The sequence below is a fragment of the Xenopus laevis genome, chromosome 6L, assembly GCF_017654675.1.
Source record: "Xenopus laevis strain J_2021 chromosome 6L, Xenopus_laevis_v10.1, whole genome shotgun sequence".
Taxonomy (NCBI): domain Eukaryota; kingdom Metazoa; phylum Chordata; class Amphibia; order Anura; family Pipidae; genus Xenopus; species Xenopus laevis.
In genome coordinates this window covers 116306805-116322670 of record NC_054381.1, presented here as the reverse complement: position 1 = coordinate 116322670, position 15866 = coordinate 116306805, and the positions used below count along the sequence as shown (strand labels likewise).

Here is a 15866-nt window from a genome sequence, read left to right as displayed (position 1 = left end):
TTACAGGTTGGTTTATCTGTTTTCAAGATCACCACTTATCCCCATGGTAAAGAAGCTGATCACAAATGATTTTCATTTATTGTCTCTGAAACTCTAAAATCCCAAGTAGCTTGAAGGCTGAGGATCCACCTCCCTTTGACTTCTAGATAAACACTGGAGCTTTCAGTAGTGGGACTTTTTCACTTGGATTTTCAGAATCTTTTCTTTCATTGGATAAGCCTTGCTAATTCAAGTTTGAAAACGAGGAATTCAATATATATTTATTATTTTTAGAGCGGGTAATTGCATGCTATGTTTTCTAGCCAGTCCAGGCTACAGATCTGTATCTAGAGGGGCTTTATATACATTGAGTTTATAGTCACTCCCTGAATACAAAACCAAGGAATACACTAAAACCTTGATTTTATTTTACCTAATTTGTCGTACATCAGAATTGCAGTGCACATAAAATTGTTGCGCGTCAAAATTATCTTGACGCCCGTTGACTTCAATGCGTTTCTCTTATTTTTCGGAGAAGCAAAATGTCACAGATTCGCCTATCACTAATTGTCTGTTTTTTCTGCGCTTCCATAATCCAACCCAAACTCGCACTGTCTCTATACCTGAACCCACCAGGAGGAGTCTCCTCATCTTCCTAAATCTGCCCCGATCCCCATGAAATGCACCTGGAAACCAGAAGTGACACTAGTATTTTGGGGTAGAACAGATTTAGGTCTGGAAGTGACATCACATATTGCCAATACGAAGGAGCTGAGGTTTTTTTTGGTGTTAAAGCTGCCTGCAACTATCTAGCTGGAACCCACACTCACTCTTTTCTATCTAAATCCTGATCATGATTAGCGGGTACTCCCTGCAGGACTCTAGTCAAAACGGTCTAAAAAACGTGAAAAAAATATGCCACTTGCCTGTATGGGACCAAGAAAAACTGGAGTCAATTCCAGGAAACAAAATTCTACACAATATATTCCAGCTTCTCGGTTGTATATAAAGCCTTGGCTCTACCAAACTGTATGTTGGTGCCTCTACATCCATATAAAGTGTGTGTTGCTGACCAGTGAGGTGTAGCCTTGAGGGAAAGTTGTGTAGTTAAAGAAGTGCAGTGTTGTTGTTGAGCAAACATCTATTTTGTGCTTGGCATGCAGTGTGTTACCTGCCCTGTTCCTCCCTATGGATTTGTATTGATAGATTGAAGAAGTCCAATACTGACAGGCCCTGACCTTGCTCAGCTCAAGAAGCAGCTGCTGGAACATGTGAGATCTGTCAATACAATGCCACGGTCACACATTAACCCCCCTCTTTAGATTAAGGTCCTGGTGACTGTCAACTCCCAATATCTAGTTAAAGAAACAGTAACACCAAAAACTAAAAGTGTCGAAAGTAATGAAAACATCATGAAGTGTTGCCCTGCACTGGTAAAACTGGTGTGTTTGCTTCAGAAACACTACTATAGTTCATATAAACAAGCTGCTGAGTAGCAATGGCGGAAATTGAAAAACGGCTATATGGTACAGGTTAATTAATGGATAACTGATAACATTATGTTCTACAGAGCTTATCTGCTCTCTGCTGTGTAACCTGAGCCTTTTCTCCTTTGAATGGCTGCCCCCATTGCTACACAGCAGCACATTTATATAAACAATAGTAGTGATTCTGAAGCAAACACAGCAGTTTTACTAGTGCAGCGCAACACTGCATTATATTTTTATTACTTTAAAAAAAAAATTGTTTTGTTTTTAAAACAAATTTTTTGATGTTACTGGTCCTTTAAGCAGCTGAAGGGGTTTAAAGGAGAAGGAAAGTTTAAAACTAAGTAAGCTTCATCAGAAAGGTCCACCTAAATATACCAGTAAACCCTCAAATTAATGCTACTCTGAGTCCTCTGTCAAAAGAAACACCACATTTCTTTCCTTCTATTGTGTACACATGGGCTTCTGTATCAGACTTCCTTCTTTCATCTTAAATTTCATTGCCCTGGGCGTGAGCATGCTCAGTTTACTCCTCTCCCCTGCTGTAATCTGAGCCCAGAGCTATGAGTGAGCAGGGAGAGACTCGGGCAGGAAGTTGTCACACCAAGCTAATATGGCAGCTGCTATCCTAAACAAACAGAGAGCTTTTTGCTCAGGTATGGTAAAACATTCTACAGAATAAATATAGCATTCTAGCTTGCACTATTGCAGCTAATCTATTGGCAATAAAATGCCTCCGTAGCTTTCCTTCTCCTTTAAGTTCTTCACAATATGTAGAAGGCAGCCAGTTCTTATTGTAACATCTGGACAACCCTTGGTCTGAGTGGCATCTTCCCCTCTGGCAAATTATTATTATTTTTAAAGGCTGGACAGAACCAATGTTCGCGGTTTGTAGTGAACACAGACAAGTTACTGCACTTACACGTAAAGGCTACATCTGTAAGTGAAACGTTAGCTCCGAGAGCACAAAGATTGTTTCATACTATTTCATCCAGTAAAGGGAAAGTCCTACTGACCAACTGCATCCCGGCAGCCGTCCTACTCACTGCTCATTGTAAGGACACACTCACAGTCACGACACACACACACACACTACACATACAGTGATTTGTCTGCTACAAAGAACACTGAAAAAGTCCCTGAAGTTGAACATAAAGAATGTTTTCAAGTACTATAGAGAAGCACAAGTGCTGCAGCTGCTTTACTGTATTGCCTTGAAAAAAACCCACTGGACATTTGGGATTCAGTTTTTACTGGATCAATTAAAAAAATAGTTAAGCTCCCCCTGTTATAACACAGCTCACTAGCTCTATCCTGTCTGTGTATAGATGGATGTTATTCATCATTCTTCCTTATAACCTTTATCCAGACCTGTATGTACATCAGCATTGCTTGTTTAGTGCAGAGATTTCCAATTCCTTTAGTTATATATTTAGTTGCCTGTCCAACTAGAAGTGCACCTGCTGCTTATTTTCTCCATGTAACTGATGTGTATTAGTGATGTATTGTAGAGAATGACTTCGACTCATTGGGCAGTCATTGTTTCTGGGACGTATAGGAACCAGTAGCTGCATTGCTGCCAGTTTTAAAGCCCATACAGCAGAGCAGCTACAAGATCAGCTTGGGTTGTCTCCTGGTCGGTATTTGACTGGCCTTGATGGTAAATGACTTTCTAAGGCTGGCACCGCTATAATAAATGACATTGCTGGTAAATTTGACATGCCCTATAATCCTTCCCTTGGCAGCAAACTTCTTTAGTGAGGCCCACCTATTTCCCTGCCCAGTCTGCCCATTTGCTCTCACATTTTTCCAGCCCCATCCACCTTTCTTCTGCCCAACCCACCTGTTTCCCCTCCCCATTCCTCAGAACCCCCCCCTGAATTACATCAGGGCCCCAACACGAAGGCCGGTAACAGACAGCCAAAATGGTGGAGAGCACCTGTATTACATAGTCGGACAGCCATGTATTTAGGTAGCAGTTGTGCAGGGGAGCCTATGATTAAGTGCAGTATCAGACACAAGTCTGTACCCCTGACTTATGTGTTAATATATCAGTTTTTTATTACACCTGACTTTGTGGGATTCTATGAGGCCTGTTCATTTTTTCTTTGTTCCTTATTATCACTCCCTACCAATGGTCAGGGGCACATGGGCTCCACATAAACCTTTCATTAGTTCCTGACTGATACTGTACAACACAACATGCTCCCTCTTGTTCTCACTAGGCAGATGAGCTGTATCTGTGACAAAACCAATTGTCCATGGGGCCACTATGTTCTTAGTACTTGTCAGGACCTGGGGTTTTCCCGATAAGGGATCTTTCTGTAACTAGGATCTCCATACCTTAAAGTTGAACTAAACCCCCCTTTAGGCAAAAGTCCCCACTGCCCCCCTCCCTGCACAGTAATCTGGAAACTTGACTGTAACTAAACTACATCAATCTCTATTGGTGGCAAAACAATCCTATTGAGTTTATTTAGCGACCTTAAAGGAGAACTAAACCCCTTTAGCCAAAAGTCCCCACTGGCCCCCCCTCTCTGCCTCCACCCTACTAAGTGTTACCCCTGAATTGTGTCTCCTCTAGAAATACTGACCGCACATGCAGAGTCAGTGCAGCGGAGCCCATGGGCACCATCTTCTGGCGCTTTGGTAATCTTCAGGTCTTCTTCCTTCCCTTCGGCAGTTGTATTGAGCATGCGCCAATACAGTGCTCACATAAGATTACCGAAGCGCCAACAATGGCTCCCGTGAGCTCCGCTGCACTGACTCTGCATGTGTGGTCAGTATTTCTAGAGTGGACACAATTCAGGGGTAACACGTAGCAGGGAGGGGGACGAAAGGAGGGGACAGTGAGGACTTTTGGCTAAAGGGGGGTTTAGTTCTCCTTTAAGGTTGCTAAATAAACTCAATAGGATTGTTTTGCCACCAATAGAGATTGATGTAGTTTAGTTACAGTCAAGTTTCCAGATTACTGTAAAGTTTCACATAAGTCAGACTTTTTTATACCCACTTTATTGGAAAATGATTTCCTGCTACGATATCCTGGCCTTTCTGTTTTCAATCGATCCAGTAAAACACTGCAAACCATTCAGTCCTCTCAAAATGCCATATACCTAGAGGCCTATACAAAAATGGCCATTCATTAAAGGTTCTTTAAAGGAAAAAAACAAACCTACATCCACCTTCCCATGGCTCACAAATAATATCCCCAAAAGGTAGATGAACTGCCGTTAAGGAATGTGGGGATAGTACTATTATCCAAAAACAAAACCCACAAATAACATGGGATACATTTGCCTCATAAATACAACTATAGAAAGGTTTCCAGTGCTCCCGTGTAAATGTTAGTGAAAGCTGACGGTACAAGATGGCAGCATGGCTTGTGCTGCTTTCTACTGGGAATTTCCTAGTTCAGCGTATGGAACCAATGTGCTGGCTGGAAAGTCCTACATTAAGCTCTTCTTGCCAATATCACAGTTACAGCATTATCGTTCCATGGCGGAATCACATCCTGTAAATGCAGAAGAGCAGCAATATCTACAGTCTAACAACTACAGTGAACATGATCCTCTTGTGTTTAATGGTGTCTGTCCTACAGGTTACTTTGCTTTAAGTTGGTTTCACTAATTAAAGGGGTTGTTCACCTTTAAATTAACTTTTAGTATGATGCAGAGAGTGATATCTTGAGACAATTTGCAATTGGTTTTCATTTTTTATTATTTTTTGGGGTTTTGAGTTATTTCGATTTTTACTCAGAGCTCTCCAGTTTGCAATTTCAGCAATCTGGTTGCTAGGGTGTAAATTCCCCTAGCAACTTATGCATTGATTTGAATAAGAGACTGGAATATGAATAGGAGAGGTCCTAAATAGAAAGATGTGTAATAAAAACAATAAGAATACATTTGTAGCCTTACAAAGCATTTGTTTTTAGATTTGAAAAATGGAAAGAGTAAGAAGAAAAAGGCAAATAATTAAAAAAAAACTATAAAAAAAATGATCAATGAAAAGTTGCTTATAATTGGCCAGATTAAAAGTTATCTTAAAGGTGAACCACCAGTTTAAAAAGAGTGCTTATATAGTTCTACAATGTGTCCAGTAGATGGAGCTGCTGCTCAGCATTAGAGTTCCCCAGAACAGCCAAACTACTTGTCTGCTCACCTAGCAGAGGAATAGAATATATTACATGTTTCTCTCACTTATCACCTAGCTTAAAAAAAATGAATTCCAGAATGCCAATTCTGTGCCTTGGTTCTGGCACAGGTCATTTTTTGGGGGACAATGTAGATTCCCCCGCTTTGCCCAGTCTTTTTGATCCTCTGCTTCTCATTAAAGTGCAGAAACGGGTGTAAAATAGACTGTGACTGTGTCATTGAGGGAGGACTTCTCTGAGGGAAGCTAAGGCTGCGTGTATCCGCACGTGCAATCTGTTCTCAAAGTCGTAGCCTGTGTATTCTTCCTAAAGGAGAGAGGGAGAAAGACAATTGCTCAGCTAGAAACACAACTTGTCTGCAAACGAATGGGACAGGTCAGTGGATATGTTACTCTTCTTGGATTCAAAATGAAATAATTGTCGCCCTAAATATACCTCAGATGTGTCCTTTCTCCCTAATCACGTGGAGGGAAAACATTCCAGTGTACAATTAGGTTAAGGAGCCTATTTATTAAACCTCAAGGGGAAAACTCAAATTTTTAGAGGAAAAAAAACCCTCAAATTTTTAGATTTATTTTATCACATAGCTGCTAAAAATCGAAATCCAAAAATACTCCAAAAACTAAAACCTGTCGAGGTCATGTACAAATCAACGGCAGATGTCCCTGAAGATGTTTCTGCCCTGGTTTTCATTTAATAATCCAATAAATGAGTTGTCGCAATGACAATTCGAAAGTCAAGTTTTTGGAGCGTCATTTCGAAAAAGTTTCGCAATTCTAAGTGACGCACAATTTTGTTTGGGACGTTTTTTCGCACCAACATTTTTTGAGATGAATTATTAGAAAATAAAAGGGATTTGGAAGTTTGGTTGATTTTTTTTTTTTTTATTAGCATCAAGAAAAAGTTGAGTTTTAGTAAATACCCCCCATAAAAGTACCAGGGTTGGACTGTCCTGCCTGAGTAACAGAGGGTCTTCCAGTGGACCCAGGCCCCAATAAAGCCAAGCCTAGGAACAGGTCTGGACTGGGATTCAAATTAGGCCCTGGCATTTCATGTACGAAGAGGCTGGAACTAGGAAGATTCACCTGCTTAGGGTGCAAAGATAGGGAGCGCTAGGCAGGTACCTCTTAAATTGTCTTCTGCCTGCCCCTATTCCGTTTTGTGACTCTTAGGTTTTCACCTCTGCCCCTCTCCCCTCTGTCACTCTTTTTTCCACCACAGGACTAGTTTTTCTTTTCTGTGTGTGAAAGTGGACCCTGGGTTTACTTTAACTTGTGGGTCCAACGAGGGTCAGTTCAAGACTGGGTGAGAACATATCTCAATAAATATTGCTTTGGCCAATGGCATTATGTATGATTAAACCTGCAACTGAACCACCTTCATGGAATCTGGGAAAAAACATCAAGCAAAGCCTAAACCTAACATTTCGGCTTGACAAAGAGAAAAGACAAAATGAAGGGATAGCAGGTGTTTCCTTTCAGTTTATGGAAGTGTAGGGCAGATACAACTATAAATGAATATATAAGGAGTAAGGATGTTCTGAGAGCATAATAGTCTGTTCTCCCATATATTACAAATGCACAATGTATCTCACATTATAACTTGTACTGGTCTTGCAATACAACTTCACATGTACTTACCTTTGCCTGAAAAAGTAACGTTTTCCCCTTCGCCACAGTCTACAAAAGAAGCCAGAAATAAGCAGTTATTGTCACCAATGAAACTGGCGCTATATGTGTCCTGTCCCTTCAGTTATATATATCATATATATTAAAGAAGAATTCATTTTTCTTTCCCTACGGTGAGCAAAGCTTTCTAGAACTTTCAGATGTCCTGAAAAATATTCTAAATGAATGTTTTGTTTCATACAATAGCACGTAATGTCCTACAGTGGGACTGAAATGCTGGTACTAATGCACAGTGCTGTGTAGCATTTGCAAGTGCCGCATCTCTAGGCAGTTTCACTTCTATCTGCTAATCTTTGCCTACGTCTACATGCCAGGGTGCCCCCGTGTGATTAATACATGGTGATACTATGATGAATGTTATAGATATTGCCACTGGGAGATGTGGGCATGGAAGCAGCAGCAGCTTCTCTCTGCCAATCATACCCTCATCTTCATCACAAGGAAGAAATGCCGGCAGTTGTATGAAAAGATGTAAGTGTGCTGAGCTGCTTAGTGAAGCCACACTATACATAGAATGTGAGCCATACATTTAAGTTGCAAATTCTCATCAAACCTTTAGCAAAGAGAACCAGCATGTGATAAAGCCTCCATAACCAGTGATTTTGTGTTCAGTTTCATAACCGTTTTGTTCAGCTGAACACAGTAAGTGAAAGGTCCAGCAAGGGCAATGGAAATTGCTAGTATACTGATACTGATCCTAGAAGGAGATTTATATACTGTATACAGGTATGGGACATATTATCCAGAATGCTTGGGACGTGGGGGTTTCCAGGTGACGGACCTTTCCGTAATTTGGATCTTCATCCCCTCAAGTCTACTAAAGATGTATAGAAACATTAAATAAACCCAATAGGCTGGTTCTGCTTCCAATAAGGATTAATTATATTTTAGTTTGGATCAAGTACAAGTTACTGTTTTATTATTACAGAGAAATCATTTACACAGCCTTTCCATAATTTGGCGCTTTCTGGATAACGGGTTTCTGGATAAGAGATATTGTGTGTGTGTGTGTGTGTGGGTGGGTGGGTGTGTGTATTAACACAAAGCAAAGTGTTTTATACAGGTCATGTAATTCCAAGGTGATTCCTAACATCTTTATATTTTGCAACAGGAGGTACTATATTTATTATAATACACAAGTTTTAGTGAGTCATGTGAAACAAATCACATCACTAAGCTCAATTATTACTGATGATATAACTAAGCACCGTTTATAAGGATATAAATTACAGGATATTCATGGCTCTTGTTTTATATATATATATATATATATATATATATATATATATATATATATATATATATATATATATATATATATATATATATATATATATATATTTTTATTATTCAATTCCCCAAAATCACAGCACTCATGACAATGTGGATATTCTTGCCTGGGTGCGTGCCACCAGTACACATACGATTCTCCAATGAAAAAGCCGCACTCACAGGTCTTGTCCAATTGTATAACCCGTGTATTTAAGAAACTAACAGCCGAAACGTTAGTTTCTTTAATATGGTTTATACATTTGGACAAGACCTGTGAGTGCGGCTTGGATTATATATATATATATATATATATATATATATATATATATATATATATATATATATATATATATATATATATATACATATACACACATATATATACACACACACACACACACCCCATATATACACCATATACAGGAATATAGAGAAACAGATGGCATTTTAGTGAACAGCAGCATTTTCTAGCAAGGATGAGTGATTTTTTTTGTGGTGTTATAGTTCATGTCTGTGAACTAAAACACCAGCAAATGCAAAGGAAAGCTAAAATCACATTGTCTCTCCTTCCCCAAAGCATAGCTAAGCTGGAATATCTGCTGAGTCAGGTCACTTTTTCCAGTTTAAAGGGATAATGACATCACCAAATTCTAGCATTTGCACTATCTGCTATTAAAAAAAAAACACTAATTGCCAGTAAAAAAGAGAGGAATTTGGCTCTTAGAAATACCAGGGGGAGAACATTTGTCAATCCTGCAAATTGCTACAGTTTTTAGATTATAGATTTTATACAGGTCATGGAACTCCGAGGTGACTTCTAAAATCCTTATATTTTGCAACAGGGGGTACTTTATTTATTATAATACACAAGTTTCAGTGAATCGTGTGACAGAAATTACATCACTAAGCTTCAATTATAACGATATCATTTACAGGATATTCATGTCTCTTGTGTATTATGCTGTATATGTATTTACACACACACACACACACAGGTATGGGATTCCTTATCTGATTAGAAACTCATTATACAGAAAGCTCTGTATTACAGGAAGGCCGTCTCACATAGACTCCATTTTAAGCAAAAAATTCTGATTTTTATAAATGATTACCCTTTTCTCTGTAATAATAAAACAGTACTTGATCCTAATTAAAATATAATCCTTATTAGAGGTAAAACAATCCTATTGGGCTTATTTAATGTTTAAATGATTTCAGCAAAGTATGGAGATCCAAATTACAGAAAGACCCTTTATCCAGAAACCCGCAGGTCCTGAGCATTCTGGAAACTAGATCCTATACCCTTACTTACATCACAATGACCATACGCAGACCCTCTTACCTCTGGATTGTCCAGCAAAAGGCAGCCCAGTTCATAGCAAGCATATGGTTGAACGTACAGGTTCAGCTGGCGACCTATTTCGTCTTTAACAGCGCGCTGGAAAAACTGAAATAAAAGTAGCGGTTTTTGCTTTCTTATAAAAATTATAGAAACAAGAAACTTAACAAGAGAAATTACTTTCTATGGCAACAAATGAGAGGTTGTTAAACACAATTTATAGTGAAAACTGTACTTCCTTGCTCATTTATTATTTTTTATATGGAGCCATCACCTTCGCCAGTGCTTTACGCTCATCCCACTCATTATTATGCTAATAAATAGATGTTTAAAGAAATATCTTGCTGTGGAGCTATCTGCCCAATGCTAGCTGCACCACTGAGTTACCAAGACATCTCTTTGCAGCAATCACCTCTTGCTGGAAAGTTACATAGAACTGTTTGCAAGGTGGGTGATAAATATATAAGATTTAGGATAGTTTTCCTTTACATCACACAGTTAACAACTGGAGAACTGTCATTTTGTCATATAGACTTTGGACTGTTCCACTGCAGAACATGAGTTGCTTAAAACTCCAGCCCTGACAACAATATCTCAGTTGTGCAGAAGGAAACACTTTCCATATTTCATACAGACAATAACTTATTGGCTCTGTGACTGTGTTATTAGAAGAGCATTTTGTACCTGAACAGCATCTTCAGTGTTCCCCAGACATTTATGTATAGCACCAAGGAGCAAACTCCTCAAACCAACAACAGATGGATCCAGTACTTCATGACAAGCTTTAGAGGTAAGAAAAGATCATGGGGGTTATTCAATGCTGAGACACAGAGCTTCTATGCAGTGCAATTCCTGCGAGGATTACTAATCAGCCCAGCCCTTGTGCAATGGATCTGACCCACTGAGCCCACCCATAGTCACTTCTGAATATATAAATAAAGTGCTTCTAGTGTGTCAGGCATAGAGACATATATGATACCCCCTGACCCATCCAAACCAATCTTCATATGTGGTAATTGTATTACCTTGGCTCATGCGTTGGAGGTTAGACAGGGAACAGTTAGGAATAGCCTTCCACAGATACAGCACCTCGACAGCGGCCAGAACACACAGCTCTTTGGTTGGACTTTGCTTTTTAAATCTTTCACTCTGTGAAAAAACAGAACTGGTTTAAGAATGCAACAAGTATACCCAGTATCTAGATCAGCACAGGATTTCCCTAAAATTTAACAACATAAAATTCCTTTCCTCTTGTCACCAGAATAGGGAGCCACAGAATTCATGGTTCAGTTGCACATTGCACCACTAGAGGGAGCTGTAAGGCTTGAGCAGCTATAAACATGTAGTGGTATTCTTACTATTTTACCAGCCTTAAATATGCAACTGATGAAAGATAGTGGGCCCTAGGTTTCCCAACCCTTCTTTACAGAGATAATCACTGGTTGCTATAAGTTACTGGACTGCAGCAAACTCTGCAAGTAATTCCAATTCAACCGCATTTATTTTTCAGCCCACAGTACATTTGGGTGAACGTCATTGTTTGCAAGGGCTCCTACATAGTTTACGAATATATATCCATAGACAGCACTCCAATTTAAATAAAACTGTTTTCAATGTTTGCAAATATTTGCATAGCAGGACAGCAGCACGATGCAACGTTTCGAGTGGCACCCCACTCTTTGTCAAGCAATGCTTGACAAAGAGTGGGGTGCCACTCGAAACGTTGGCGTTTGAAGATGGTTTTATTTCAATTGGAGTGCTGTCTATGGATATATGCTGCAGCAAACTCTGTCCAAATTACTATATCTGGCATTAGTATGTACACGTATCATTTAGATGATGCTCACTTGTTCCGTTTTTGTAGCACTTTTTCACCCACTTAAGTGGACTGTAAATTCCCATTCCACTTGTCAGTGCATCTGTATTGACAGAGAACTGGAGACAAATTTCCCCAGCATCATATCCCAAGGCCAAGGCAATGCAGTAAGCTTAGAGGCCCCAACATGAGAGAAGAATCATGAGTGGCCAAGCTCTGTGTCTCCAGCTTTTACGCAATCCCCTTGGCAGGGTTGTTGGAGTTGTTGAAGGGGAGTGCTGAAAATATCTAATACATGATAGAGTCTATGAAATATGTACCTATAGCTGGTAATATGTAGCTCTTCTCTAGTATAATATCAAGACACAATTACACTGACCTTCCCTTTGTCTCTCTCATTCCCTTATCTGTATTATTAATATAACGTATGGACACTCAGTGCTGTGTATACTTGTATGGCTAAATGGATGACAATATATACATGGAGAGAAAACTGCTTTACTGCAACGCTGCTAATGCTGACATGTTATGATAAGACTAAGGTCATTTTATGTTGTGCTTTTGTTACATTACTACATTACTACATTAACCAAGGCCAAACTGCTACAATGCACCAGGGTAACTATTCTGACCAAAATGTTGTTACCAAGAAAAAAAAATCTTTCCCCTAAATCATACAAACCTTTTTAACAGAGAATTGCTCAATCTGGTTGTTCTTTCGTTTGAAAAGTTTCTGGACGTCTTTAAATACATCGTGTGCTCCTTCCAAATCTCCAGTGGCCCCCTGACACACTGCAAACCACATACATACATACATAATTAATATTATATATAATAATATTGGTAGCAAACAATTCCATCATCAAAACAAAATGGCTCATTGTCCCATTCTTGGAGGTACCTTCTGCCTGACACCAACCTGCTGTCAGATAAGCATAATAGCACTGGGACCACCGCGATTCATTCTTCAGTCTCTCAAAGGATTGAAAGGCATCCTTATAGTTCATTTCTATCATGCTGCACCAACCTAAAGTAGCAACAACAAAAACACACAAATACAGTTTAATGCCGTTGTGGAAGACTATTTCCTGAATACTATAATACATTCTACCTGACTATAAAACTATTGCTTCTGGGTCTGTGAGTAGTGAAAGGAATGATTAGTGACAGAGTCATTTCTGCAATTGCTGGGGTGGTTTTCTGGAAGGACAGATTCTCCGGAAAGAATCAATCTTGGGTTAGGCGACAGCCAGAGATTCTAACAAACTATGAATTATGGGAATGATTAGAGAACACATTGCATTTCAGCAGCCAAATATACTCCAGGGCACTATAGAGCAGCTCAGGGATTACTTGGGCTTCCTTTCTCTTATGGTGTGAAGCAAAAGGCCGATGCTTGTGCCCAAGCTGAATCCTACCTATTTCATACAGACAAACATGCTGAATCTCCCTCTGGTCCGTTGCGAGTTCCAGGGCGGTGTGGAAAGAAGTCAAGGCACTGTTTATTTGACACTAAGAGGAAGAGAGAAAACAAAATGAAAGCTTCCCTTACCAGAAATATAAAACTGCACTCACAAAGACTCTAAGGCACACCTCCTAAAATAAAAGTGACATCTATCCCAGCAATGGCCTGCTATGCCCAGATGCCAAAACCCACACCTACTTTCTGGTAGTCCCCGTCCCTCTTAGGGAACTGCCCTGCCAAAATATACCACTGGGAGGAAATATAAATGTGTTACATACAGGCAGTTAGATATTTTATCACTACTCATATTGTGCCCTTTAATGGGCATAGGAACAACCTGCATCCAAAAAGCAGCTTGATGACAATTCCCAAATACCCAATTAAAAAATAAAAAGGTAGAAGATAAGACCATGTTGATTAATGACCCAGATTTTCTTCTGGCCTTCCTGACCCCTAGTGTGAAGACCTGACAGTGGAAACTCTGAAATATTGTAATGAAAATGGCTCTGTATGTATTTTTGTGCAATTACACAATTTGAAGGTTTTACCTGCTGCAATTCTAGACTAGGGAAATCCTACAGGGGGCAGCCTTAACTTGGGGTTCTAAAGTGCTCTATGAATATTGTTACAAAACCTTTTTACAATGTGGAGGCATTAGTAGGTTACTGTTTTACTTTTTTAAAAAGGACATTGTTTTATTTGTAGAATTATTTTCTTAGATTGGACTCTATAGGAGACAACCTCCCTGAAATTCTGAGCTTTCTGTGTGAAAATTGCAGCCAGACATTAGCCATGCAAAGGCGCAATTGCCTTATCCTTCAACAGATGGAAAGGTTGAAAGCAATGTTCTTAAACAATAAAATAACAGGCAATGACAGTGTAAAAACCTTCCCCACCAAATTGCAGGTATTTAATGCAGTTTAGTGCAGTGAGGATAACGTATAGATGAGCCAGGTGCATTAATTCCAGGCGTGTCAGTAGATTGTGTACTGTACTGTACTGACTTTTGTCACTCTGGAACCAATTATACACTGTAGGTGGACTTGTGAAGTTTCTAATATGGCACTTGCATTGCTTTCATGCATAAATGTAAATACCGGCACAAACTGGCAACTGCAAGTGGGGCAGTGTTTATTTGTGGAAAAGATGTAATGTTTTGGTGTAGGCCCCTTTGTCAGATATACCAACCACTGAAGCGGAGGGCAACAAAGTAACATCAGTCAATATCAATTCCCATTACTAGCATGGAAGTGACTGGAAGGTGCCAGGGTGTGATGGTGGGGTTTTCTAAAACTTACTTTACCATAAAGGACAGCAGAGGCCCCCAAAACTGCCCTTCCTCCTCTAATTCACTTGCACTGGAAAAGGGTTGTTTTAACCATGAGTCAAGGTAAGACTCTTACCTCAGGGTTGACAAATGTTCCTCTTTTTTTCATTCCTCTTTTTTTCTACTGGAAATTCGTTTTTAATAGCAGAGAGTGCAAATGCTAGAATTTGGTGGTGTTATATTCCCTTTAAGCTGGAATGTAAAAGTGACCTGACTCATCAGATATTCCAGCTTAGCTATGCTTTGGGGAAGGAGAGACAATGTGATTTTAGCTTTCCTTTGCATTTTCTGGTGTTATAGTTCACAGACATGAACTATAACACCATAAAAAAAAAAAAAATCACTCATCCTTGCTAGAAAATGCTGCTTTCCGCTAAAATATCATCCATTTCTCTATATGCTTATATATGGTGTATATATGTGGTGTGTGTATGTTTATAAATATATATATATTCATACAAACTGTACGTGGTCATGCAAAATATTCTTTGCTATAAAGAAGTATTAGATATTCAGTGCATTCCTCTTCCATTGAGCATATATGAATATTACTTGAATGCTTATAGCGTGAGACTGTATGCATTAAAACATATGAATAAAAGCTACCATATTGACCTATCAATGCCCCTACTGGGCATACAATCTTTTGTTGTGTATGAAAAAAATGGCTCACGTAATATTGCAGTTGCATATGTGCAAAGAAGGAAAATACTGCTTACTTAAAGGAGAAGGAAAGGCTAAAATTAAGTAAGCTTTTTCAGAAAGGTCTATATTAATACACCAGCAAACCCTCAAAGTAATGCTGCTCTGAGTCCTCTGTCAAAAGAAACACCACATTTCTTTCCTTCTATTGTGTACTCATGGGCTTCTGTATCAGACTTCCTTCTTTCAGCACAAACCTCCAGGGCTTGGGCTTGAGCATACTCAGTTAGCAGGGAGAGACTTAGGCAGGAAGTGATGTCACACCAAGCTAATATGGCAGGTGCTATACTAAAGAAACAGAGAGAGCTTCTAGAGCTGTTTACTCAGGTATGGTAAAGCATTCTGCAGAATAAATATAGTGTTATAGCTTGCACTATTGTGGCTATTCTATTGGCAATAAACTGCCTCGGTAGCTTTCCTTCTCCTATAAGAAATATAATTCTTTCCTATCCAGTATTTATGTTGTAGAAACTGGGTGTGAGATAAAACATCCGTGTTGACAAGGAGGAGTAAATAGGAATTAATCAGAAGATTGTTCTGTGAATATGATCTTCCATTGTACAGAAGTACAGCAGTGCAGGTACCTCTAATCGCTGTATTCTTCCCTTAAAGAACATAAATAGAGAAGAGTTGGGATAGGC

General features: G+C 39.3%; 1 protein-coding gene across 1 annotated transcript in view; it reads right to left on the bottom strand.

Annotated features, from left to right (window-relative positions):
* Window positions 1-5410: 5410 nt before the first annotated feature.
* The window catches only part of ttc39c.L (tetratricopeptide repeat domain 39C L homeolog), a 45560-nt gene continuing 35104 nt past the window's right edge, over window positions 5411-15866 (bottom strand). Inside the window, exons 6-14 of the mRNA XM_018267944.2 lie at window positions 15810-15866; window positions 13150-13243; window positions 12651-12758; window positions 12414-12523; window positions 10941-11064; window positions 10600-10697; window positions 9919-10023; window positions 7257-7295; window positions 5411-5922 (exon numbers count right to left, since the gene is read on the bottom strand). The exon at window positions 15810-15866 is cut by the window's right edge and continues 112 nt beyond it. Coding sequence (XP_018123433.1) covers window positions 5833-5922; window positions 7257-7295; window positions 9919-10023; window positions 10600-10697; window positions 10941-11064; window positions 12414-12523; window positions 12651-12758; window positions 13150-13243; window positions 15810-15866 — 825 coding nt within the window. The 3' untranslated portion in view covers window positions 5411-5832. The remainder of the gene's footprint in view (window positions 5923-7256; window positions 7296-9918; window positions 10024-10599; window positions 10698-10940; window positions 11065-12413; window positions 12524-12650; window positions 12759-13149; window positions 13244-15809) is intronic.